This window comes from Myripristis murdjan, chromosome 9, assembly GCF_902150065.1.
Source record: "Myripristis murdjan chromosome 9, fMyrMur1.1, whole genome shotgun sequence".
Taxonomy (NCBI): Eukaryota; Metazoa; Chordata; class Actinopteri; order Holocentriformes; family Holocentridae; genus Myripristis; species Myripristis murdjan.
This window is the reverse complement of record NC_043988.1, coordinates 24,067,489-24,092,449: the sequence shown is the minus strand read 5'-3', so window position 1 is coordinate 24,092,449 and position 24,961 is coordinate 24,067,489. Positions and strand designations below refer to the sequence as shown.

The 24,961-nt window shown below is 41.6% G+C and overlaps 1 protein-coding gene across 1 annotated transcript; it reads right to left on the bottom strand.

Moving 5' to 3' along the window:
• Window positions 1–424: 424 nt before the first annotated feature.
• loxhd1b (lipoxygenase homology PLAT domains 1b) lies at window positions 425–24,528 on the bottom strand. The gene is made up of 42 exons (XM_030059327.1): window positions 23,844–24,528; window positions 22,822–22,936; window positions 22,255–22,335; window positions 21,807–21,991; window positions 21,200–21,298; window positions 20,912–21,060; window positions 19,011–19,134; window positions 18,409–18,518; window positions 17,413–17,553; window positions 17,157–17,292; window positions 15,728–15,888; window positions 15,542–15,628; window positions 15,131–15,266; window positions 14,817–14,971; window positions 14,427–14,587; window positions 14,226–14,302; window positions 13,888–14,084; window positions 13,091–13,283; window positions 12,360–12,520; window positions 12,109–12,225; window positions 11,907–12,024; window positions 9,915–10,066; window positions 8,890–9,023; window positions 8,605–8,747; window positions 8,297–8,401; window positions 8,061–8,189; window positions 7,778–7,942; window positions 6,357–6,538; window positions 6,131–6,247; window positions 5,795–5,957; window positions 5,169–5,323; window positions 4,872–5,081; window positions 4,597–4,723; window positions 4,181–4,389; window positions 3,447–3,574; window positions 3,240–3,357; window positions 2,925–3,102; window positions 2,481–2,666; window positions 1,825–1,995; window positions 1,514–1,646; window positions 1,098–1,253; window positions 425–935 (listed from the first exon to the last, which is right to left on the bottom strand). The coding sequence occupies exons 1-42, from the start codon at window positions 24,526–24,528 to the stop codon at window positions 455–457; spliced, it is 6,930 nt and encodes a 2,309-aa protein (XP_029915187.1). The 3' UTR covers window positions 425–454.
• Between the last annotated feature and the right edge of the window lie 433 nt (window positions 24,529–24,961).

Here is a 24,961-nt window from a genome sequence, read left to right as displayed (position 1 = left end):
TGAAATTAACTGCCAACTCAGCTAACCAAGGCATCCCAAGTAAGAGGCAGACATGGATGTGACATAATTCTGAAGGATTAGTTCCCGGCAGAGCTTTCCGTTTCTTCCTGTGGCTGTCAGGTAACTGGCAGCAAGCGGAAGGTAAATCCAGGGCACGAATACACAACAAAGTGAGGATAAAACAGAAACTGAAAAAAAAAAACCCAACAAATTAAGTTTTCATGCATACTGTGATGGCCTATCTCAAACAGGCAGTTTTCAAGTCTGTGGAAGTTGTTTTTTTTTTCTATTCTACAGAAGAATAAATGGCAGCAAATGGCTTCTTCTGAAAGGGGGGGAAGGAGCTCTGATCTCTCCAACACTGACTGCATGCAGACACCACATTCAGTTCAGTTAATTACAAATATTTTTTCACAAGGCTGAAGGAATCCACCCGATTTCTTTTGTGCTTCTCTTAATACCTGGGGTAGAGCACTCGCTGAATCTGCCCGTCGGCCTTGTTAACGTCCAGCCACTTCCCACACTGGAAGATGGTGGTCACTGAGTTGGCTGTGTTTGTCACCTCCACACACTCGCAGTACCACCCCGAGCTGGAGCTGCTGTTGTCGTGCTCCACTTTGACCCTCAGCAGCTCCCCGAGGTCAAGCATCTCCAGAACAAAACGGTCCGTTCGCCCCCGTTCGAAAAGGTTTCTGAACTTCTGCCGTAGCTGGCGTATACCGGAGTCGCCGTTCACGCCGTAGAGGGTGATGAAAACGTTGGCGTCCGTGCCTGCTCCCTTGACGTCCCCCGTGATGACAATGATCTCATACTTGACAAGGACCAGGTTGCGAACTTTGCTTGCGAAGCTCTCGACCGACTTATAGCACTCAAATGTCTTAAATTGGTCCTTTTTGGCTGACAGGGGAATCTGTGCATTGCAGTGGAAGAAGTACCTAGAGGACAAAAGAGTGTTGAGGATTAAAGAGGAGGTGAAAATATGCACAGCCCCAGAGTCATTTTCCAAATTACAGAGGACGACACCAACAATATCACCATGCCCATCCATCATTTTATGTAAACTAATTTAGGTCATATGGGATGCGATCTCGACTCACTTGTTTCCCATCTCTTTTTCTGTCACCACCACCTCCATGACATGCCAGAAAGCCTCACCCTTCACCTTCTTGCCATCTTTAGTTATGTGGCCCAGACAGATGCCAGCGATCTCACCCACATGCTTGGACGAAAACTCAAACGTGTCAGTGGCACCGCTGTGAAGACACAAAAAGTTAACAAGCACAAGCAAGAGTTTCCACTGGGTACATTCACTGGTCCTCTGCCAGAGTGCTTTTCTTTTGTGCCTCTCTTGGGCTTAACTCCCCTGAGAGCAGAGTCTTGCAGAACAGAAAGTGAAGCTACAAGATAAAAGAGGGTAGAAAAACAAAACATGTGAAAGGGAGAGGATTATGTAAGGACACGTAATAGGGTTTCACAGTGAGCCGAGGCACCTAGACTCCATTCGAGGACCCACCGTAAGAACTTCTTTTTCTTATTCTCCAGAACAAACTCTTTAGAACGGGCTTTCTTCCCTTCCAGCACAATCCAGGCATTCTCCGTGGTGTCAGCGTCCTCTGTGGTAGCAGTTGTTGTGGCAATTTCATATTCTGTGACCATGCAGAGAGAGAGAGAGACAGAGAGAGAGTGAGGGAAAGAGATTGTTGGATTATAGCCAATTCACATCTGGCAAATGGCTGTAAATGGCTGCATGTGACTATAGTAGTTAATCTCTGGTAATTACAGGGCTTGTAATGATTATACCAACAGATTTCCATTTTTACTAACTGGTTTTATCAGTGAGGTCTACGGAGTCATTGTTGGCACAAGCCAGCTCTCTCATGATCTGCCCGTCGTCCTTGTTCTTAGCCAACCAGCGGTCGCAGGGAAACCTGAAGGTCTCGCCCATGGTCTCATCCTTCACATCAATGTACTCTAGGTGCCAACCTGCACCAGGGCCTACATGTGCAGTAGGAGAAGCACATCCCGTCATTGCCTCAGTTTGTTTATTTCAGTTTCATAATCTGTGTTTTGCTGCTCTACTTTTTACACATCTGACATTGAAAATATGAACCGTCTATAGAAGTGCTGCACAAAATGCTACTGAAGTGTTATCCAGGCGTTGCCTCTGTGACCCCCCACTGAGCAGGGAGCTTCTCTGTAGGCTACCCGACTGTTATGTATTTGAAATGAGCTTCAAATTAAATCTAACTCTGAGAAGTGAATAAAGAAGGAACATTGCTTGCTTTAGTCCATGCAGCTGAAATGCAATTTAAGTTTCATGCAGTTTAGTTGTGTTAGTGTTCCATAGCAAAGTTTGGTGACATGGCAACAGTAAAAATTTCATTTGCAGTCTGCAGCTGATTGCATGAAAGTTGCATTGGCTAAAGCCTTTTTTTTCTGATTTAGTTTTCTGAAATCCAGCCCTGCTCCACCCGCCTCACCTTTGTTGTCATGCCACACTCGGACCTTGGACAGCTCCCCAAGACTCAGCATGTCGGGATATCTGAACACATCTTTCATTTTACGCTCAAACTTGTTCCTGTTGGCACTCTCCTTCAGCGCCAGTGTCCCGGTGTCCCCGTACTCCCCGAACACCATCAAGAACACGTTGGCATCAGTGCCAGCACCTGGAATGGCAGAGGCAATTTGCAAATAAAATCAGATCTTCCTTGGACAAGGAACAACTTAAGACCCTATATAAACTGTACGAACACTGGACTAAACAATTACTCAAGTAAATTCATGACTTATCACTATTTAATCATCAGTTGAAACATTTTGACTGAATTAAATACATTTCTGTGAGAATTTGTGATAATATTCTTTGATAGGTGAGGCCTCTTCCTCTAACAGCTCCCATGCTGTATAAAACTGGTGAAACCCACCTCCGACATCACTGGTCTGGACTTCGATGATGTAGGTTGTTTTCTCCACCATCTCCTCCTCGTCCACCACGGCTGCTAGCTCACACACCTTGGTCCTCTTAGGCCCTTTGGTCTTTGACAGCCAGTTCTCATAGGTGAACAAATACACCTCCTCCGTAGTCAGGTTCCGCATCAGGATCTAGAGTTTTTGTCCAGACATTTAATAAATGTTGGCTGAGATTTCTGAACCACATTTTAGTCAGGGAAAGCCACCTTTTTTTTTCGCATTGCAAGTCAAAATTGCAGAAAGCAACAAGTAGCTGTTTTTACACTGACCCTGTCTAGAAACCAGTCAGGGCGACTTCCAGTGCCATCAATCCGAAGTCTGATCTTCTTCAGAGGAGCAATATCATCTATCTCCAGATTGAATGTGTCCTCTTGGCCTCTCTCAAACCTATATTGAAACAATATTACATTACAATTTAAAAGATTAGCCCCATTTATTGATCCAAAAAAATCAGTACAGTTCGCTAAAGGACTGACCTGTCTGCATTCTTGCGCAGCAGCATCTCCTCTGTGCTCCCATTGGCTCCATATACAGTCAGGAAGATGCTGGTGTCAGTCCCAGCATACTGAGTGTCACCTGTGACAACTGTGGTCTCATAAACCACCTATAGGGAAGAGGCACAATCGATCTGCATATGCCAAATTTACTGAATGTTTTCCAAAATTTCAGACATCAAACAAGAAATCATATTTTTGCAAAGGTGCTGTTATTTACCTTTCGGATTACATTGATTGTACTGGCGTCCAGCACATTGAACAGTCTGGTGGTGAGACCATCTCCCCTATCTTTAGCCAGCCAGCACTTACACTGGAAGATGTACTTGATACCTTTGGTTGGCACGGCAACCGACAGCTCATCCACCAGCCAGCAGCTCTCTGGTGTGACACCGTTATGGCCAAGCTGAGAAAGGGAGGGAGAGAGAGAGAGAGAGAGAGAGAGAGAGAGAGAGAGAGAGAGAGAGAGAGAGAGAGAGAGAAGAGAAGGGATAGCAGAGAGAGAAAAATGGGGAGGCATGGGCAAAGAATGACTATGTAAACAGGGAACTGATATTTCACTTCATTTTATTTTGACCTAGATACCAACAGGGAAGATTTATCATTACTGACTGAAAACGGCTTTCATCAAATTTTTAACATCAGTGCAAAGGAAAGGGGAGAGGAGAGGAGACAGCTCCACACATTTAGCAGCAGAAACAATCCCAGATTCTCACTTCCACCCTCTTGATCTCTCCTACATCCGATCCATAGCACACAAAGTTCTCCATGGTGCCGGCTGCAAAGCACTTCTTCCCCTCGGGCAGGTCCAGCCACAGTCGCTCTGTCTCGCTGTCATTGGTTCCCAGGATGATGACATAGACCCTGGCTGTGGTGCTGGCATCACGCTCAGTCCCCGTGGACAAAGTGAAGTGGTAAGGGATGACTGGGAAGAACAGAAGGATCATTTAGAGGATTTTTCCTTTCATTTCATTACACTTAAGGTCAGTTCAGTTGAATTTTTCTCACTCCCTGAGGTTGTAATTATATGTTGTTTTCCAACCATACACTATGCTGCAAATTAATAAATTCAGTAGGCAAATCACTACTTGCCCTGAGAAAAATGAAGAAACAGCTTTAGTTTTTGCCTTACTTGGACCCTCCTCCACAACTGCCACCTTCTTCTTCTTTTTCTTCTTGTTGGCATTTCTGTCCAGCCCCATCTTGGCCTGGGCAATCTTCTTGAGATTTGGATCACTGTGTCTCTCACCCTCGTATCCCTGAACAGGACACATCAAACAAACGGTTCTCCATTTTCCTTTCCTTTTTACAAATAGCTTTGCCTCAGCAGCAGCTAAATGAAGAACAAAGAATACATTTTGAGGAAAACGCGGCATTCTTTTCTATCATAACCCAAAGTTTACAAACCTTGACAAAGAAGGTCCTCTCTATGCGTTTGTCCTCTTTCTTTGTTGACAGCCAGCGCTCACACAGGAACATGTACACCTCCTCTGTTTCTAGATCTAGCACTTCCACCTGGTCCAGGTACCAGTCAGCCCCTATCATAGAGTTGTCATGGCGGATACGTATCTTATACACTTGGCCCAGGTCCACAGCCTCAATGGTGAACTTGTCCACCTGAAGACAGAATATGTTTTTTCTACAGTGGCTGTCAGTTATCAAATATCTTAGGATAAAAAAGAGAGTCACATCATTCTCGTATACCTCTCCTCTCTCAAACTTGTTGCTGTTGGTCTCAGACTTGCTCAGTTTGCGCTCCCCTGTGTCTCCCAGGTCTCCGAAGATGGTGAGAAAGACATTGGCATCAGTTCCTCCTCCATACATATCACCCGTCCGCACAGACACCTTGTATGTGTGAGCTGTCATGGAACAAAAAAAAAAAAAAAAAAAAAAAAGTTGATTGTGAAATCACATGGCTTGCAATCCAGCTGGAGGCTGTTCATGCAGTAAATTAACTTGCTGAGGTCTACAAACTGTCCAGCACTGTCTCTCAGCATAATAAGATATGTGTTCAAAAACCGTGAACCCAGGCTCATCTAACATCACAGGAGACCAATTTTACACCTTGCAAAAAAAAAAAAAAAAAAAAGATCAAAATACACTTTTTTGATTCAAGAACTGCTAATTCTAACAAAAACTTAAATTACCCCAAAAATGCAATATACCATTTCACAGCTCTGAATGCAAAATTACCACCTTCCACATTGTGATTGGTTTTTTTTTTGTTGTTTTTTTTTTTTAAATTTTGGGTTATATATATGTATATGTGTAGATAGATAGATATATAGATAGATTATCATCTCTGTTGTCGCACACATGGAGGAACCTACTTTCCAGGGCATCTTCCACGTCTATCTCTGTCTGTTTAAGCGTCCCGTCCCTGAGGAGTTTCTCTGTGATGATGGTGGAAGGCACCAGCTCTCGCACCGTCTCCCCATCGTCCTCAGACCTGGCCAGCCAGCACTCACATGGGAAGATGGTCGTCTCTGAACCCTGCCAGAAAACAGAGACAAATCCCCAGCTGTGTTCTATTGTTGCAGAAAATTTGATTTCATTGTAAAGGATAGGTGAACAAAAAGGCAATATATTATTCATCTAATTTAAGTTAAAAGACTTAGACAAAAAATGATGTCTTGAATGATGTCTTTATGCAACTGCAATCTCACCTTTCCTTTTCTGAGCTGCCGCCTGATCTCCACTCTGTCAAGGTGCCAGCCTGGATTGGACCCCCTGTTGTCGTGTCCTATTCTGATCTTCTCTATAGTGTCACCAACATCCTCTAGCTGGAGTGGGATGACACAGTTTATCGCCTGCCTCCATGCAGAATTCATGATTGAAAATGCACGTGCAATTCCTGTTGTGTATTTTGTGTATCAGAATCCACACACTCACCTCTACAATGAACATGTCCTCAGCCCCCCTCTCAAAGAACAGCCGTCTCTCTCTCTTGTTGACACACAGGTGTTTCTGCTGTGTGCAGACGGCCTTCCGACCATACAAGACGATGAACACATCAGCATCTGTCCCCGCACCAAACACGTCACTGGTGTATATCTTTATTTCATAGGGCACGACTGAAAAAGACAGAGGACAATGTGTCATCGGGGTCAGAAATGAACAGGGGCTGGCAGTCGAAATGCCCTTGAAAGTTCAAGAAATGCCCTAAAATGAACAAGCAAAATGTTCCTCTGCTATTTAGGAGTGCCAATTTTTTGCATTTCAGCCTGTTCTCATTTTATTTGTTGTCAGTGGACTGCCCTCTGTGGACTACTATAGGTCGCCTATCGTAGCCCACGAATTGCCTACGATAGGTCATTCGTGGGAGTCTGTGATCAGGCTGTATTTTCCAGTGTGTTCTGGATGAGAAAAATGGAACAAATTTTGATCTGAAAAAAAAAAAAAAAAAAAAAAAAAAAAAAAAAACAAGAACTGAGTGTTCTGCACAGCCTTAAGCAGTGGACAATGTTGGCACCACACAGCAAACAAACCACTGCATCAACAAACAAGCAAAGAGCCAATATGGTAAAAAAAAAAAAAAAAAAAAAAAAGAACCCTAACAATGGAAGGAGGGAAATGGGTTGATTGGGGGTAGAGAGGGGAAAATGTCCCCATCCTCTTCTGTAAGGCTTGCTGCCAGTTTAGAGCATTTGTAAGGAAGTTCAAACAATGTTTAGTGGTGTATATTGAGTGTTTATTTGTCAACATTCAATGCAGATATATTATTTTATTGTTTAAAGGACCAGTCTGCCCCTAGAAATCAGATCAAAGGGGTAAAACAGTTAATCTTATCCTGAGTTATACCTTGTTTTGTTATGAGTTTAATTCATTCCTTCATTTTCCAAAACCACTTATCCTGATTGGGATCGCAGGGGTTGCTGGAGCGTGCACTGGGTGGAAGGAAGGGAAATACCCAAACAGGTCGCCAGTCCATCCCAGGGCAATGAGCATAATGGAAGACTTAAATTAAATAAAAAAAAACTCTGTAACACTTTACAATAAGAGTACAACAATTAACGTTAGTTAATGCCGTAATAAACATTAAGTAACAGGTAATAAACATTAAGTAACAGTTAACTAACCGTTAACTAATTTGTCTAAGAATCATGTACTAATGCTATTCATGCTAAGGTATTAATTTATATGTTATTTAAGGGTTATTGTAGATATTATTAACATTAGTAAATGCCATAATAATCATGAACTGACAGTTAATTAACCATTATGGCATTAACTAACATTAACTAATGTTAATTGTTGTACTCTTATTGTAAAGTGTTACCAAAAACTCTACAATATTTTTTGCTGTGACTCACATGGCGTGTAGTATTCAGTCTGTAACTCAGAGGGATAGAGGTCTCTCACTATTGCCCCGTCGTCCTCTCCTTTATCCAACCAACGGCCACATGGGAAGCATAGTTTCTGACCTTGTGAGGGGGCGTCAACCTCCACCCAGTCCAAGAACCAACCAGGTGAACCTCCTGAGAGCAGGAAAACAGCCATGTGTTACTCTGATTCACACGGTTCACTGATTCTTAGCGTTATTGGTGCTGCTTTTGGTCGAGAGAGTGTCCCCTCTCCGTTGACCCTGAAGCCCACCTGTGCTGTCGTGGCCAATCCGCAGCTTTTCCAGGTCTCCCAGGTCCACCGCCTCCACAATGAACTCGTTGATCATTCCCTGTTCAAACTTATTCTTATAACGCTTACACGCTTTTAAGTTGATGATCCCTGGGAGGGACATGACAGATTAGATTCAGTTTAGTTCCACTTAATGAAATCTCACACACACCACGCATGAGGCTGTCACAACAACGTAAAGATGCCAGTTATCTTACCTGTGGCATCGTTTTCCCCAAACAACATAGCAAAGACATTGGCATCAGTTCCAGCATACTTCTTCTCCCCTGTTTTCACTCTGAGAGTGTATGTGGTGGACATGGCTGTAAGACAGATCAAACAAGCAATCAAAAGTTGCATTAATTCCTCTTCATCTTTTCACTAATACACAAGTCCCTCTTTTCCTGGTCTTTCCACCGAGCTCCACACTTGCATGTTTCACCAGCTCTTAGATCAATTCTTGAACAGGACTCCTTTTTATCCCATGCCTCCACTAAATTATAAGCCAGCTGAGAATCTCTCTTACACTTCTGCTCGAGCCCCAGAGTGGCTGCTGTTCCCTCATCATCGTCCTTCCTCATGAAGGCCTCGTCCACTGGCACCAGCTCTCTCGCGACCTGGCCGTCATCTTCATCCACTGCCAGCCAGCGGTTACAAGGGAAATAGTACCTTCAGCCCCGAGAAATACATTTGATCATTACACTCCTACAATCAGCAGTGCTTTATGGGTTCATGATCATAAGAATTTGCTCTCCAAATACCATTAAGAGTTAGATTAATGAACAAATCCCATTAACTCTGTTGTGCTTACGTTGTATCATCCTTTGTGTCCACTATCTCCACACGATCCAGGTACCAGGATGAATTGGACTGTGTGTTGTCGTGACGGATACGTAGCTTCTTTAGAGGGCCCAGATCAACAGCTGTTAGGCTGAAAACATCTTCCTGGAAAATACAGCAATTTCAGAAAGGCTTTTGTCATAGAAAATTCATCTGATATTTTACTTTTGGTTAATAAAATTATCTGAAAACATCAGCCTTCAGGATTGTGATAAGAGTATTGTCTATCTGATGAGTTATTTAGTTTTCTTATCCCGTGGCTGACCGCAATCATTCATTTCTATTGGGAATATACATCTATAATTGTTCTGTAATCAAACACTGCACAAGCCTCTCCTCATTTAACCACAATAGGCCACTGTTACGTTTGATCTGAGAGAAGAAATAAAACAAATTGTCTGTGGACATGAGTTTTGTGTTCCTACAGAGCCAGGTGTAATGTTGAGATAAATAATTCACTGGTTTGAATTAATTAAGTGATGAGTAAAAGTAGGACAGGTTCAGTGACTCAGAGGACTCCTTGCAGCGCCTCTCCATCACAGCTGGCTTGCCTGCAGGAGAGCTTGTAATCCTACCAGAATACACTCCCACCTACAGCCTGGTGAAGGGCTCACATTGCGTGGAGGTGCCTGAGTCTTTGACTAACTGCTGGTTAATTTCCAATGGGATACCCTGCTAAGCTGGCAGTCTTTTTTCTTGTTCAGTCTGAGACCCAAAATGAAAAATTTAGACTCTTGCCTTAGGTTCCAGGCTAAAGAAGAACATTTATACCCTTGTCAAGTGACGACTAACCCCTGGCTTGTGGGTATTTTGGCTCCTGGCTTAAAGATCAAGAATTCAGGGTGACAGATAATGAGTGTAAAGTTGTAACCAGTGAAAAATATTCATAAAGTATTTTATCTTGCTGTTTTAATTCTAATCTCATGCACAGACACCTTTTCTTTCATCTATCAGCTTTACAAAGCTGTTTCCTTTTTTCTGTTTAACCTGTCGTACCTGTCCTCGCTCAAATTTGTTGAGGTTGCCAGAGTTCCTCAGGTAGCGCTCTCCGGTGTCCCCATTTTCTCCATAAATATTAATGTAGACTTTGGCATCGGTCCCGGCACCCAGCATGTCACCAGTGAAGACACTCACTTCATAGGTGCTCACTGTCAGACAATACAAGGGATGAATTACTAACACCTCTTTAACCTGCCCTATGTAGGTCAGGCCATCAGGGAATTGTGTCAAATCAAGCCATGCTTGTCAACTTAATCAACATTAGCTACAAGATCACATGTGCCACACACGCTGAAAACAACAACAAACAGGGGCAAGTTATAATCATGCACATAGTTTATGTGTCTGTATATGCATATTCACACACTTGTGGGTATTTACAGTATTTAGCAAAAGATAGGATCTGATGCTTTGTGCCAAGGTCAGCATTCATTCAGAGGCTCAGTGGTATATAACGCTGTTTGTTGTTATTTTTCTGTCACCAAGCCTGATACAGCAGTTTCAAAGAGCTATTATTGATCTCTCATCTAAATATTATACAGCCTGCAATATTCTTTATCCTGTGAAATGTTAGTATTACACCAAGGGACCTAGGGAAATTAGTTTAATACTCTATGGGTTAGATATTTGAGAACAACTAGAAGTGCTTGCTTAAATATTTAGCGTGATATCACACTCTTATTATTTTTATTATTCCACAATTTTCTTTGCTCGTCTGTAACTTTAAAACCGTTCAACCGAGACATGCCATTTACATAACTGAATCCTGCAGAATGATGTGTAGATTTGTGGAAATTCATAAAAACTGCATACATTTGCATATCTAATGACTGAGCTGCGGATTTAATTGATTTTTTTTTTGACACCTATCTCCTCCTGCAATTTTTATGCTACAAAGATGTCCCATATGTCAAACCATGCGGAATTCTTTGTAGATTGATTTTGTTTATTGATACTGTTTATATTTTTTGAGTTATTAACATTTAATAATATACATATACTGAAACACAATAACATAGACGTCCTTTGTCAGCCAATGAGTACAGCAGAAAATCCATTCAAATTTCTAATGTATGACATGCTGATGAAATATGCACACTCTCTTAATGAAGATATACACTCAGTGGCCACTTTATTAGGTCGACCTGTACAGACTAATAAAGTTCAATGTATCAGCTCTGCCATAAGTTCTGCCTTTTAAGTTTATAATGTTCATTTTTTTGTTGATGTGTGTAAATTTAACTCTATGCTTATTATTGAGCTTGTAGTTTGCAGAGGCCTTGTACCGGACTACATTATATTTAAAGGTGTTTCCACTTATTTGACCTCCCTATTCATATGCATTAGGGGGACAGATTATTAGAAACACCTCTCAGAAAAATGCAGTCCAGTGCAATAGCACCACTAACTTTGAGCTCAATGCCAAACATAGAATTGAATGATTATAGGCATCGGGGAAGTAAACTTTATGGCAGAACAGTTTTAATGGATTGTATTAGTCTGTGCAGGTGTACCTAATGAAGTGGCCACAATATGTATATGGTTATGAAATACATGGAAGTCAAGGAAGCCCTATCCACTCCCATCGTATTTATAAGTAATCACCTGCATAGAAACTATATTCAAATTTCAAAATGCTTATTATGACATGCTGATCAAACATGTCCACTCTTATAATGATAAACACATAAATGCAGCACTGAACTAGAAACATTTCTAGTTTGTAAGTTATGTTTCCTCCCTGTATGAGACTATTTTTGTGAGCATTTTCATTTTTATTGGACAGCATGCAGCGGAGAGTGACAGGATAGAGTCGACTTGAAGTCACTGAAGCCTGGGTGCATGGTGGGTACTTTATCTTGTGTTTAGTTGCTGATGCTGTTCAACTTTTCACAGGGCCCTGCTTACAGAGTCTACCAAGCTATTTCTCTGCACAAGTGCGATATCACGCCTGTCTCCTCGGTTAGAGCTACATCACTGCTTGTGTACCTTCTAGGTCGTCTGCATTCTCAGGCAGGAGCTCCACCACCAGTTCGCCGTCCTCCTCCCCCCCGGCCAGCCAGCGGGAGCAGGGGAAATGGTAGGTCAGCACCACTTCCTGCATCTCCTCCTCTCCCTCATCGTCGTCATCGTCATCCTTCTTCTTTTTCTTCTTCTTTTTCTTGTCCTCTTTTTTCTTCTCTTTGGGCACCACGGCCATGATTAGATGCTTGACGTCCACTGTCTCCAAGAACCAGCCGGATCCGATCCCAGACCCATCATGACCGATGCGGATCTTGAAGATCTTCCCCACGTCTCTGGCCTCTAGCTATAAAAGCAGTGAGAGGAGAGAGGGTGTCTCTGCTCAAACTGTAAAATCTGGACTTGTTTTTATGGTACTCAGCTGTGAGTGCTGAGCTGTATTTTGAAGACAGTGAAAATATGAAATCCAGGCTTTTATACCCTGAATATTTCCGTGATGCCCCGCTCATAGTTGTTGGATCTGCTTTCGAGTGTGATGACCTCTGTCTTCCCGTTTTCCCCATAGATCTGGATGAACACTGCGGCATTGGTGCCGGCAAATGTCACATCTCCGGTTACCACTGTTATCTCATAGTTAATCACTACAAAATAAGAGTGTACAATAGTCCACAGGCATGCTTATTATTATTAGACAGTATTTGTGTACATGCATAGATCTATGTTTGTGTGTTTGAGAGACAGACATAGAGAAAGTGTGTGTGTGTGTGTGTGTGTGTGTGTGTGCGTGTGTGTGTGTGCATGCAATAATACAGCATAAGTCACAACAGAATGCTCAACAAACAGGCTATAAAAGGAAACATGGCCAAAAACAGCAATACTAGGGGGAAATAAGTAAAACAAAATGTTAATAGTTAAAACAACACACGTTTTTTCGAGATTCCTTAGTTGGACAAAATATTACAGAGCTCGCCTTTTGGTATGTTGCTCTCAAGGTTCGCACTGGGTCAGAAATGATGGTTGAAATTTTTAGATGAAGCCTTGCTGTTATTTATTAAAACACCAAGAGACCATTGAGATTGTCTTGTTGTACATTCAGTGCCAGTAACAACAATCTCACTTTTGTCAGCATTTAACTGCAGATGTACATGTACTGTACAAATGTGCAGAGTCTTCTGATGGTGTAAGAGAGTGTGTGTGTGTATGTCACCTACGTTGTTCCATGTCCAAGATCTCGCTGGGGTATAACTCCACCTCTGTCTTGCCGTCAGCCTCATCCTTGCAAAGCCAGCGGTGGCTGGGGAACATGTAGTTTTTACCATGGACTGGAACCATGATCTGCACGCTGTCCAAGAACCAGCCTGCACGCATGCCCTCGTTGGTATGGCCAATCATCAGACGACTGATCTGGAATAAGAAATGGATAGAGAAAAAAATGTCTAATTTGATGAAAAGAAGTATTCTACATGCATTTTTCAAATCCTTTCATAGGATATTGAGTATTTTTTTTTTTTATCACTTTAGGGACTGTGTAAGTCTAAGTCTACAACCCATTTCAGATTTGTACCCATGGATTAAGAAACACTGTTATAAATGAATGCACAGGTTGTACAGGGCTACAGTAAGTGTTATCTACCCTACTGACTATGGTGGTACTGCTCTACAGTATGTATGAATACATTAACATAATATTTATTCAAAACACCCCTGCTGCATATATTATTGTTAGGTGGCTGCAGAATAAACTGAAGCTCTAATCCTTGTTATGTTAGTACTGTGCTCATACCAGTGAGTTACACAAGGCAAATTAAACATAGACACTGGGAGACATCAGTTAATGTTAGGCCATGAGAGACCACTTGTATTATTTTTTTTGGAAAACTGATCCTGAACAGCTGCCACTGTAGCTTCCTCACAGACTGAGGCTCCACTAGCCTTGTATCCACTACTCATGTGGATTTACACCATTCATTTAACATTTAACTACTCTGTCTCCGCTGTGTCAACACACCTGTCCAATATCAAAGGTTTCCACAGTGAAGACATCAATGCGACCCGTCTCAAAGTAGTTCCCCAAGTCGTTGTCTGAGACCTCCAGCATCATCTTACTGGTGTCGCCTTTCTCCCCGTAAAGCTTGACAAACACCTTGGAGTCTGAGCTGCCCCCGGGGATGTCACCTGTCTTTATCGCAATGTGATAGCCAACATCTGACACACACAAACACACACAGACAAAAACATTAGTATCTGCAGACAGCAACAGGTTTAAATGAATAACTTGTAACAATACTTAAACTATGGGAATATTGCGGATGTGCAGTCATGACTGTCACACAACAAAGTCCTTACTGTAAAGACGTTGCCCATCTGAGAATGGCACTAACTCTCTAACAATCTGTCCATCATCCTCATTACGGTCAAGCCACCTAAGAACATCCAATGAAAACCTTGTAATGTGTCACATATATAAATCAGTGGTCGTAAAATCTGATTTTAGCAACATTTTTTTTTCTCATTCTGTGTTTGCACTGAGGCTCTCCCCTAACTCACCTGCCGCAGGGGAACTCTACAGCCTGGGCCTCAGCCTGACCCTCTTCTCTAACAATCACTTTATCAAGGAACCACCCGCAGCCTCCACCTCTGCCGTCATGTCCAATCCTCACCCTGCGAACCTGTCCGAGGAACACTGCCTCGACTATAAACTCATCCATCTGAGAAACAAGGGAAAATGGAAAAGAAGAAAAGAAAATGGAAAGCAGCGCCTCCTTACTATATGTTTGATGATGATGGCAAACTTTTATGAGCTACTGACGTCTTGCCTTGCCAGATTAAATAATGTAATTGTTTATCCTTGTTATTTATATATTTGTGCTGCTCATACAGTCTGATATGATTACATGTTCCAATATCTCTAACACTGTCCCACATGGGTGTACCCACATTTGCTTTTTCAAACTTGTTGATGTTGTTTTTGCAGTTGACCAGCTCGCGATACCCAGAGTCCCCCTGGTCTCCGATCAGATTGATAAAAACGGAGGCATCTGTTCCACTGCCGCTAATGCTTCCCGTGCACACAGTCACTCTGTACTTTATCACTGTGGAAGAGAATAACATCATCCATTTTTTTTTTTTTTTAATTTATCTCCATATACAATAGGGTGATGCAGATTTCCTAAACTGTTCGGGCACTATGAATTAGCATCTATACATGAAGGTAGATCCAGGTGCAAGGCCCTGACAGTGAAAATACATACAAGGCAGTGGCTCATCAATTGAATCTCCAGTGGCAGTTAGCTCCCTCACAACCTCATTATCATCTTCATTGGTGTCCAGCCAGCGCTCACATGGGAACTTATACTTCTCCTTGGTTAATGTCTTCATCAGTGTTGCCTGATCAGAGAGAGAAAATGATAGAGAGCTCATTTGATTCAGGGGATCAGGGTTTAAGGCTTGTTTAAGAGAAGGCTTATTTGAACCTGTGACGCTCCGCTATTGCTGGTAGATCGTCAGCATGAAATATTGAAACAACTTATTATAAAAATTTCAATGTCAGTTAGTATTAAATCTGATATTAGAATCCAGAAATGCCAGAAATGCCTGATTTAACTGCTATTGAGGACGGACGTGATGGAGGGCAGGGATATTTGTCTGCAGTGTCAACTCACTTTGCTGAGATGCCATCCTGCAAAGGGATTTCTCTTCTCATGCCAGATGCGAAATTTGGTTAGTTTACCTATGTCAGGCAGTTCAACCTGCAGGACCACATCAAAATAAAAATAAGCACAGTTTATAATATACATGTAGAGTAATGACATTATCTGACTGTAGATATTTAAATGTGTGACACTTACAATAAACCTGTCCACCTGGCCCTGTTCAAAATTGTCTGTTTTGTTGTCCAGCCTGATCTCGTCTGACTTTCCTTTCTGTCCGTAGATCTGGAGAGAGATGTCTGCGTCTGTCCCCGCACCACTCAGATCAGATGTCCAGATCCACAAAGACCAGGGATGCTCTGGCAAGATCCAGATCATTGATATGGGAGTGATGTCTTCAGTTATTATGGCTTAGATCAAATTACTGGTGTCCTCTATCTTTTTGCTCCACTGCCCAGATGAGCTTATGGAATAGGGATTAAGAAATCTGGGGGCAGTGGTAGCCTAAAGGACGGAGGAGTGAGTTATGACGAGAAGACTGCCAGTTTGAAAAATGCAGAATTGGCTTGGACACTGTATGAATATGTGCCCATCCCTTCTCAAATTTAGTTTAACACAAGTTCAACCTGGGAGGCTACCTTTTCCGCCTTCCACTCTAGCTAATCAGAAACTAGTTGAGCTCATTTCCCAAATGTTCAATGCTATTAAGGCACTCCCTTGTAGGTTACCTCCTACATTGACTTTCTGTTTAAGTACCTCATTCATTTTCTGTTTATATTGTAATTTCAGATGCGGTTCATTCCCAGCACCTCCCAACCACCAACAATATAAAAGCCCCAGATGTTTACGAGGGAGGGGTGTGTCCTAATCACCATCCTCATGGGAATCGTCCCCTCTGCCTGTTTGAATGGCATCACTGTCTGCAGAAGCCATTCCCCCAAAATCTCTTCAATGTCAATAAACTGTTAATTTTATTCAGAAAAGTCTAATTTTGTCCATTCAAATTAGTTTCTCCTGATTGAACTGTCCATGTGGCCTTGAGCGAGGCACTTAACCTCCTTTGCTGCTCAGTGGTCATCAGCTGAAGACTGTGGCTGTACTGGGCGGGGAACTGCTTGAGAGGAGCAAAATTGCTTATTCATTTTTCCCTTGATAAATATAGGTTATAAACAAAGAAACATGTTTCTCTGTGTCTGAGAGCCAGAGGACGGCACATATCATGTGGTGACTGCACTGATCGGTCAGCATTTCTTTAAGCAGGGCGGCTGGATCTCATTTTACAAGCAATACAACAAAAATATGCAAAGAAGGCAGTTAAACAACAACACAGTAAAACAACAGAGAAAACCGAGGGCAGACTGTGCTGACTCATCATTTGGTTTTGTTTTTCAGAAAGTTTTGACACAGTCTCCCATCATGTCTTCACACATCTCTTTGGAAAATGAGCGTGAGAAATAATTAAAATCAGTGTGACAATTACAACAAGGAACACACACTGAATTGCATGCAGAATGCTAAGACACACAAGTAATTTGGATCCTGCAATCAGAGGACTTTAGCACAGCAGTTTGCATTACAAACTGCACTAAACTTCATGCACAGGCATAATTATTAACATTTAACTTACTCTTCTGCCTCTTCTGCCTGAGTGAAACCATCTCATAGATCTCTCTCTCTATCAGGCAATCTCCCTCTCTCTCATCCAGCCATTTGCTACATGGAAACGTCTGCTCTATTCCTGTGAAGGGACAATACACCACCACCTGCAGCGAAGACAAAAAAACACAATCAGGTAACATTAATTCGAATAAATTCACAATCAGTGACAGGATCGATTGTGGTGTGCATGTGTGCTCATCACAGTGTACACCTGTGCACTGTACCTTCTCACAGTACCACCCAGCACTGACCCCGTCATTGTCGTGTCCGATGGTGACTCTGCTGAGGGGGCTGAGGAGGGCAGCGATCTCGACGTTGAAGATGTCTGTCAGACCCCGCTCAAACTTACCCCCCTCTAAAAACACCTAAATCAAACACATCAAGAAAAAAATGAATAGAAATACTGGTTGGTTTTCATTCTAAGTGAAATATTTATGATGAAAAGGATGGAGGTTCATTGATATTTGTACTCAGTGGACTGAATTCATAAACACAGAGCAGGCAGGGTGGAAGAGATGTGTTTCAAAGGGAAAGTTTTCAAAGGAAGTTTCCTTTGATAGCTCAAATGGGTGTTATATACTGTGTGTTGCAGGGAAACTAACCTTTTAACTCTCACATTATAGCTATGCATGCTTGTTAAATCATCTGGCATTTTCATATAAATAAATGTTTTGCCACTCCCTATCAGCAACTAATATAAAACAACAGTAATTCAAACTATGGCAAGTTAATCAAAGATTTTGCATTTGCGGCTCTAAACACTCGGTGTCAGGTAGGTGATGTGTTTTACATTTCCTGCAGCAGCAGCAGGTTTGGAATAAATGGAAGCAGAGCTGGTTAGTTAACATGAGCAGCTGTAGCCACCGTGGCTGAGCAGACAAAGAAAAGAGTGCCACCTGCAGAAACTCAGGCAGAATCAACAGAAAAAGCCAGGAAGAAGACGTCACAGTGCAGGATACACGGTTTGATTGACAAGTGATCTCTGCTAAGTGCAGAACAAAACACTGAAGTTATCCTCAAATTAAATATAAATAAATACATAAATAAATAAGAACAAATAAAAATATACTACTACTATTAACAATAATAATAATAATAATGATAACAATAAAATCTCTCTCTCTCTCCAATAAAAACTATTATTTTACACCAATCTCTCTTTTTCATTTTTATTTTAATTAAACTCAAAGTCTTTATCTCCAGGTTTTTCTCCTCATTACCTTGCCGCTGTTCTTCAGGCCTTTGGAGCCATGCATCACGATGTGGATTTTGGAGTTGGTCCCAGCACCTCGGATGTTCCCTGTCACAATCTGGACATTGTACACTATACCTGGCGGGTACAGTTACATGTCTGACAGTGAGAGACTGTGCCAGTGGGCCGCTGTGGTTCACAGAACACATGCTCCCAGAGGAACTGAGCAAGAAAACCAGTCCGATCAAAACACTGATAGTCTGACCTAACTGAATTAACGATCACGGCAGGACTCTGGCACGCTGCAAACAAAACATGTTTTCTCTTTGGCTTTTACAAAAAAAATCGTGGCATTCAAATTTTTTTTGCCTGCACTTACTGTTTTTTATATCAGGTTAGTGTTAAACAATCTTCATAGCTTCAGTGCAAATAGGGGAAAATGCAAATTATGCAACGGATATTGCCAAATTTCCATCTTTGCTTTGACTGTTTGTTAAGGTACATCATTGTATGTAGTTTTCTCTTCATTTTTGCAGTCTTGACTTGTATTTTGATAAATTGGAGGATTAACAGGTTATAAAGTGATCATTATTTTTTCAGGGTCATGCACAATGTGCATGTTCTTGTCACCTGTGGGCTGGCTCCCTCCCACCAGAATGTCCCTCTGGATCTTTCCATCATCCTCATCAAGGGCAAACCAACGTTCGACTGGAAATTCATACACCATTTTGTTCCCCAGATCATCCAAAACCACCTGGATGCAAAACAAAATAAGATTAAAATATATAAACAATGACACAGTAAGGTCTCTGGTTTGGTAAGGTTTAAAAATGGCATAAAAATATTGAGATTTAGGAATTTTCCTTGGTTGTTCCAAAAATCTAAATCTTTATTCCAGCTATGGAAATTATTAACACTAATATTAACTGTATGATCTTTTTTTTTTTCTATTGAGGACAAAATTAAGCTTACATCAAAAATAGTTTTACACCCCAATATTTAGTGAAGAATATGGAAGAATAGGTAGCTATAAGGTGCAACAGGTTGTGTGTCGGGTTTAAATATATTTCAACAGCCAAAATCACAAAAGGGAATGTGAGGTGAGCACAAATAATTTTGTAACCAAACAATATCCTCTGATGAAAAATATTTAATTCATCAAACTCAATATTTAACACAAACATTTGTGTTAAACAGCAGGCTACTGTGCAAGCAGTGGTGGAAAGAGTAGGACAAATTTCTACTCAAGTAATGGTACTGCTACTTTGCTGATATTTTACTTGAGTATAAGTTCTGCTGTAAAAATCTACTGAAGTAAAAAGTACCTCATTTAAAAAGTACTTGCAGTTAAAGTTACTCAGTCATTTTTTCAAAACAGTAACTGTGTTAGGTGTGATCTTCTCCATGCAGTTATAGAAGGAGGAGGGTACACGCTTCAAACTACATTAATTTAAAGGTGCATTACACAAAACTGCAGAGGGTCAATTGAGGTGAGGACCTTGTAGACTTTTTCCACATTTTCCACAGTTGAGCGCAAATGGTCCTTTCTTCCATCGACCATCTTCAATCTTTTTCATAGAGCACCTTTTATTTGAAATTTGCATTAGAGAAAAAGTAGAACCAACACAGTATAAGCAGATTCCTCTTCTCATCTTTGCCAACTGAGCTTTTATTTTCAAAGTTCACAAAGTTCACAAAGTCCACTGTCTGTCATTGATCATTTGTTCTCTGTAATGGATGTGATTAAAATTAGGTTAAGTATAATGCTCAACCAAATAATGAATTAAAATTACGGAAATAATTTTTTTTTTCCTTTTTTTTAAAGCTACTCAATTACAGTAACATGAGTAAACGTTATTAGTTACATGTACCTCTGTGTGCAAGAGCATGTGGCGTATTATTTTTGTCGTCGCTTTCCAGCTATGGCCAGTCAATTTGATCTTTGGTGTCAGTCTGTGTCGCCGTCATCAGCAGATCCACAGACTCATCTGTCTTTTTGCTGGTAAGGCTATCCGTTAATGGGCCATGGTTTCCCTTTACAGACAGTGTAGGGTGACGGCATGCATGTCCTGTGTGTGTTTGTGTAGGCGTGTGTGTGCATGAGCTTGTGCATGTGTGTGCCTGTTTGAATGAACTCATCTCTTGATTCCACACACTGTATGTGTTGAAGGAGTCAAGACACGAGTCTCAAATGAGAAGAGAGGGAGGAAAGAAGAGTATCGTATGTCTTAAGTACCTCTCCAGAAGCAGCACTACGCTGAATGATGTACAGTAAGACAGCCCTTTGTTCCCAGGCAAGACATCCACTTTTTAATTGAAGGGACACATGGACTTACAAAATGATGAAAATAAGGCTCTTTGTATATATTTCTTAAGTTATTAGCTGCATTTAGACTGTGCTGATTAAGCTCCAATACTTTTGATAAGCATTAATAAAATTTCAAAAACTTTTATTGGATTTTCTGTAGCCACCTGCTGGATTTATGCAAAAAAAAAAAAAAAAAAAAAAAAAACTATGAATGAACTGTTACCTTGTCCAGAAACCATCCTGCTGAGGAGCCTTTGTTGTTGTGGCCAATGGTGATCTTCCTCACTTTGCCCAAGTTTGGAGCTTCAATGGTGAACTTGTCCTCGGCACCCTTTTCAAAGTTATTTTTGTCGTTGTCAAGGCACCTCTCTCCTAAAATAAGGAGCAATGTGTGAAGTCTGTTAGCCAGCTCCAGGTCTAAATCCATGCAGAGGAATATGCATTGCCAGTGTGTATTCACTCTGGGGGCACGTTTACTGTAGCTTCCCAGAAAACTGAACGTGTTGTTTACCTGTGTCGCCGAACTCCCCAAAGATATTGATGAAGACGTCTGCATCTGTTCCACTGCTTTTTATATCAGCAGTGAAGACAGTCACCACATACTTATTATCTGCAAAATTAAGACCAGCAGCATTTAATATAACAGTATTACTATTGCTAACTTGGTAAAATATAAACTTGGTAAAAACTGTAAAGATGCAGTCAGCTCTCTAATGTCTAATACTGTGGTCTTCAGCCTGTGAGGCTCACAGCCCTTCAAAATAAAGTGATACCACCTTGCCAACCCATGCTGTATGGATAAACAAACAAATATTAATTTTAAAACCAGATTAGGACGTGTTGATTTTCCTTCCTCACACTGTTTTGTTTGGTTAACTACTGGAAGACACCTGGAGGCTATAAATATTCATAATTTCTCCAGAATAAAGGAGTTTTAAATAAAGGTGAAGAACAAGAAAATGGGAGCTTATGTCCTATCCTGATCTTGTGACCCCCGCAATGACTTCGTAAAATCTGAAAGGACTACTTGTCTAATAAGCTGTGTCCAAATTGTATTGTAGAATCAAGAGTAAATCATAATAAGGTGTTCATTAATACAGTTCTTTTGTAAGGCGTACATTTGGGCATGTCCATGGGGTCCATGCTGCCCAGCAGGTCTCTGACAAACTGGTTGTCTCCCTCCACCTTACTGAGCCAGTTGTTACATGGAAAGTAGAACCTCAGGTGCGGCCTGATGACGTCTGTCACCACGACTCTGTCCAGGAACCAGCTGGCGTTCATGCCTGTGTTGTCATGCTCAATTCTGGAGGAAGAGAACGGTAAGATGAAGACAAATGAGTCCCAAGTGTCCAAGTCAAACCGACACGGAGGTTACAATGTAACCCAGAAACACAAACTTGCCTGCAGTCTCAAAGTGACACAGGCTGAGCAGTGTGTAGCCCAGACTGAACTGAAAATTTGTTCCTAATAGTAGCTCATTCTGAATACACTTCAGTTTGAAAACATAAAACTAGTCTGAGTGAGAAGAACAGGGGTGACAGGTGAAAGCTCATGGGTCTCCCTTACCTTATCTTCTTTATAGGTCCAATATTGTGTGTCCTAATTCTGAACACATCAGTTTTGGCTCTCTCAAATGCTGTTCGACTCCTGCAATTGCAAAATGGTAGGAATATTTTGATTGCGAGATAGGATCAGTAGATGTCATACTCTGGAGCATTTTCAAAGATGGCAAAGCTGCGCCAGAGTCATTCAAAATTCCACAATTATTCATCTATTTATCCATTTATTCAAAAATCTCCAAGTGCAAACTTGTAACCTCTGGAACAAGAAAGTGGAAAGGAAAGGTGTGAGAAGTGATGAAGCTGTGGGTAAACAAGACGAGACAAATCATGCAGCAGTCACATCATGCATGATTATTTACAAAAAAAAAACAACTTCAAAATCACTGAGCAAACTCTGTCATTTGAGCAGACATCTTCTCACCACTATGACCATCACTACACCAAGATATACCTCTTCTCTGTGCTGTTGAAATGGAGAAAAAAAGACAAGATTTCAGTACACAGGAATAAGTTTTTTATATCAACTGGGAGTTTTTAAGTGTGGCCTGTAGTTTATTTGAAGGGGGCTCACTTGCTGGCCAGGTGCACTTTGGGAGTGATGCCATATTCGCCGAACAGCGTGATAAACACATTGGCGTCGGTGCCGGCCCCTCGCTCGTCTCCAGTGATGGTCACCACCTCATACACTACATGAAGGATTGTATAACATGATAAAAAAAGAGATATGTGTGTATTAGAAAAGAATTACAGCTTGAATTTGGATGAAAGAGGGACAGAGTGAGAAAGAACGAAGCGTTAGTCCTACTGACCTTGTGAGAAGCAGTTTGAATTTTAGACTTTCGGAGTGATTACATTTTCATGAAGGTCGCTCGGGTCAGTCCTCATGTCTTCCAGGAGCTAGTTTAGGTTTAGGATTTGGGTTTATGATTAAAGTATGAATTAGGATTAGGTTTAGGTTAGGCTGAGGGTTATGGTTACTCCTGGGTTTAGGGAATGAATTGGGTCAGTTGAAGCTGCTCATAAGTGCAGGATGTGTCTGTGAATGTGTGTGTGTGTGTGTGCCATTACATGTACTGTGTGTGCTGTAGGTGTGTTTGCATCCTGCTATCCTTCCATGTAATGAACACTGTACATCAGATACATATTCGGCACGGCTTTACAACGGGACGGTTGACATTCAGCTGTACAGCGAGCGCCAAAAGGGAACTTTAGATGACCCCAATACCATTATCAGGATGTGAAACCCCCTCATAAAGATTAGTGCAGGGCTCATGTGGCTGTAGGATAGAGATAACATTCTGGTGGTATGTGGATAGTGCTTCACTTGGTGTTGTGTTACCAAGAAATTTATGCTAAACAATGCACCCATTACCCCTTGAGCCTCTCATTGCCCAGTAATTGCAGTCAATCAGAACTGTTTTGAACATTGGATGTCATTCCTCAAACAACGCTGCCTTCCAACAGTGTTTAAATTTTTGATGTAATGACATGTCCGCTCTGTCAGGTACACTAACATGCTGCTGCTTACCCTTTTGCACAAGTCAGAGATTAAGCTTCATGAAAGAAAGGGGGAAAAAAACAACTTTTGATTACCTTTCTTTTTGTGGTACTCATCCTCATAGTTCTCCACTTTTTCTGGCTCATAGTTCCGAAGCTCCTTCTCATAGATTTCCACGTAATTTTCAACCTTTTTCTTCTTGCCTTTTGTCTTCTTGGTGTCCTCGTCACTGTCATCCCTCAGTGAGCCTTTCTTTGACTTCTTGTCTTTCTTTTTCTTTTTGTCTTCTTCCTCATCATCCTCTATGTCCGAGTCCTTCTTGTTTTTTTTGCCCATGTTGTCCTCCTTGCTGTCTTTGACTGGCGACTTTTTCTTCTTTTGTCCCTTCTCAGTGGTCTCAATCACATCAGGAAGTTTTTCTGCTCGCTTTTTGCTGGTTGAGTCATTGCTGTAATGCTCGTCATCTGTACTCTGTGACTCATTGCTCACCTCATTCCTGTTCTCCTCTTTGGTTTTCTTCTTATCCTTGACTTTTGCTTTATCTCCCCCTTTTTTCTTTGTGCTCCTCACATCAGGCTCTGATGTGTCAGAATTGTATCCCTCTTCATCGCTGTCTTTAAACTTCTTCTTCCTCTTCTTTAGCTTTCCCGCATCCTCTGGCTCACTTACCTGTGTACTCTTCTTCTTCGGCTTTGGCTTCTGATTCTCTGAGTCCTCGTCATCCACATCTTTGGTTTCGTCCTCTGCTCCCTGTCTTGTTTTTTTCTTTTTTGTGGGCATCTTTAATTTATTTACTACCTTGTAACCGTAACCGATTCCCGTATGTTCCGGTGAAACTTGATTAAAATGACCCGTGGCTCCTCAGCAGTGACCCGCTGGCAGGATCAGTCAGTGCAGGAGCCAGCAGATCAGACTCCTGGGAAGAGCTTTCAGCCTGGTCTTTCACAGGCAGCCAGAGTAGCCCCTCGCTGCTGCTCATCCCCACCCACACCATCAGCAGATGCTCAGACCTCATTAAAAATGACTATCACCTTTTTGTCACCCGAGCAGAGGGCAGAGCCTCCCTGGTAATGGAGAGCTGCCAGAAAATTCTGATTCACAAAGGTACTGAGCTTCCTTTTAAACTGTGAAGCTAAGAAATGAAAACTTTAGGACTATACAGACCACCGTGTGTCTATTTATCTTTTAAGTAAGACATAGAAAAGGCGACTGG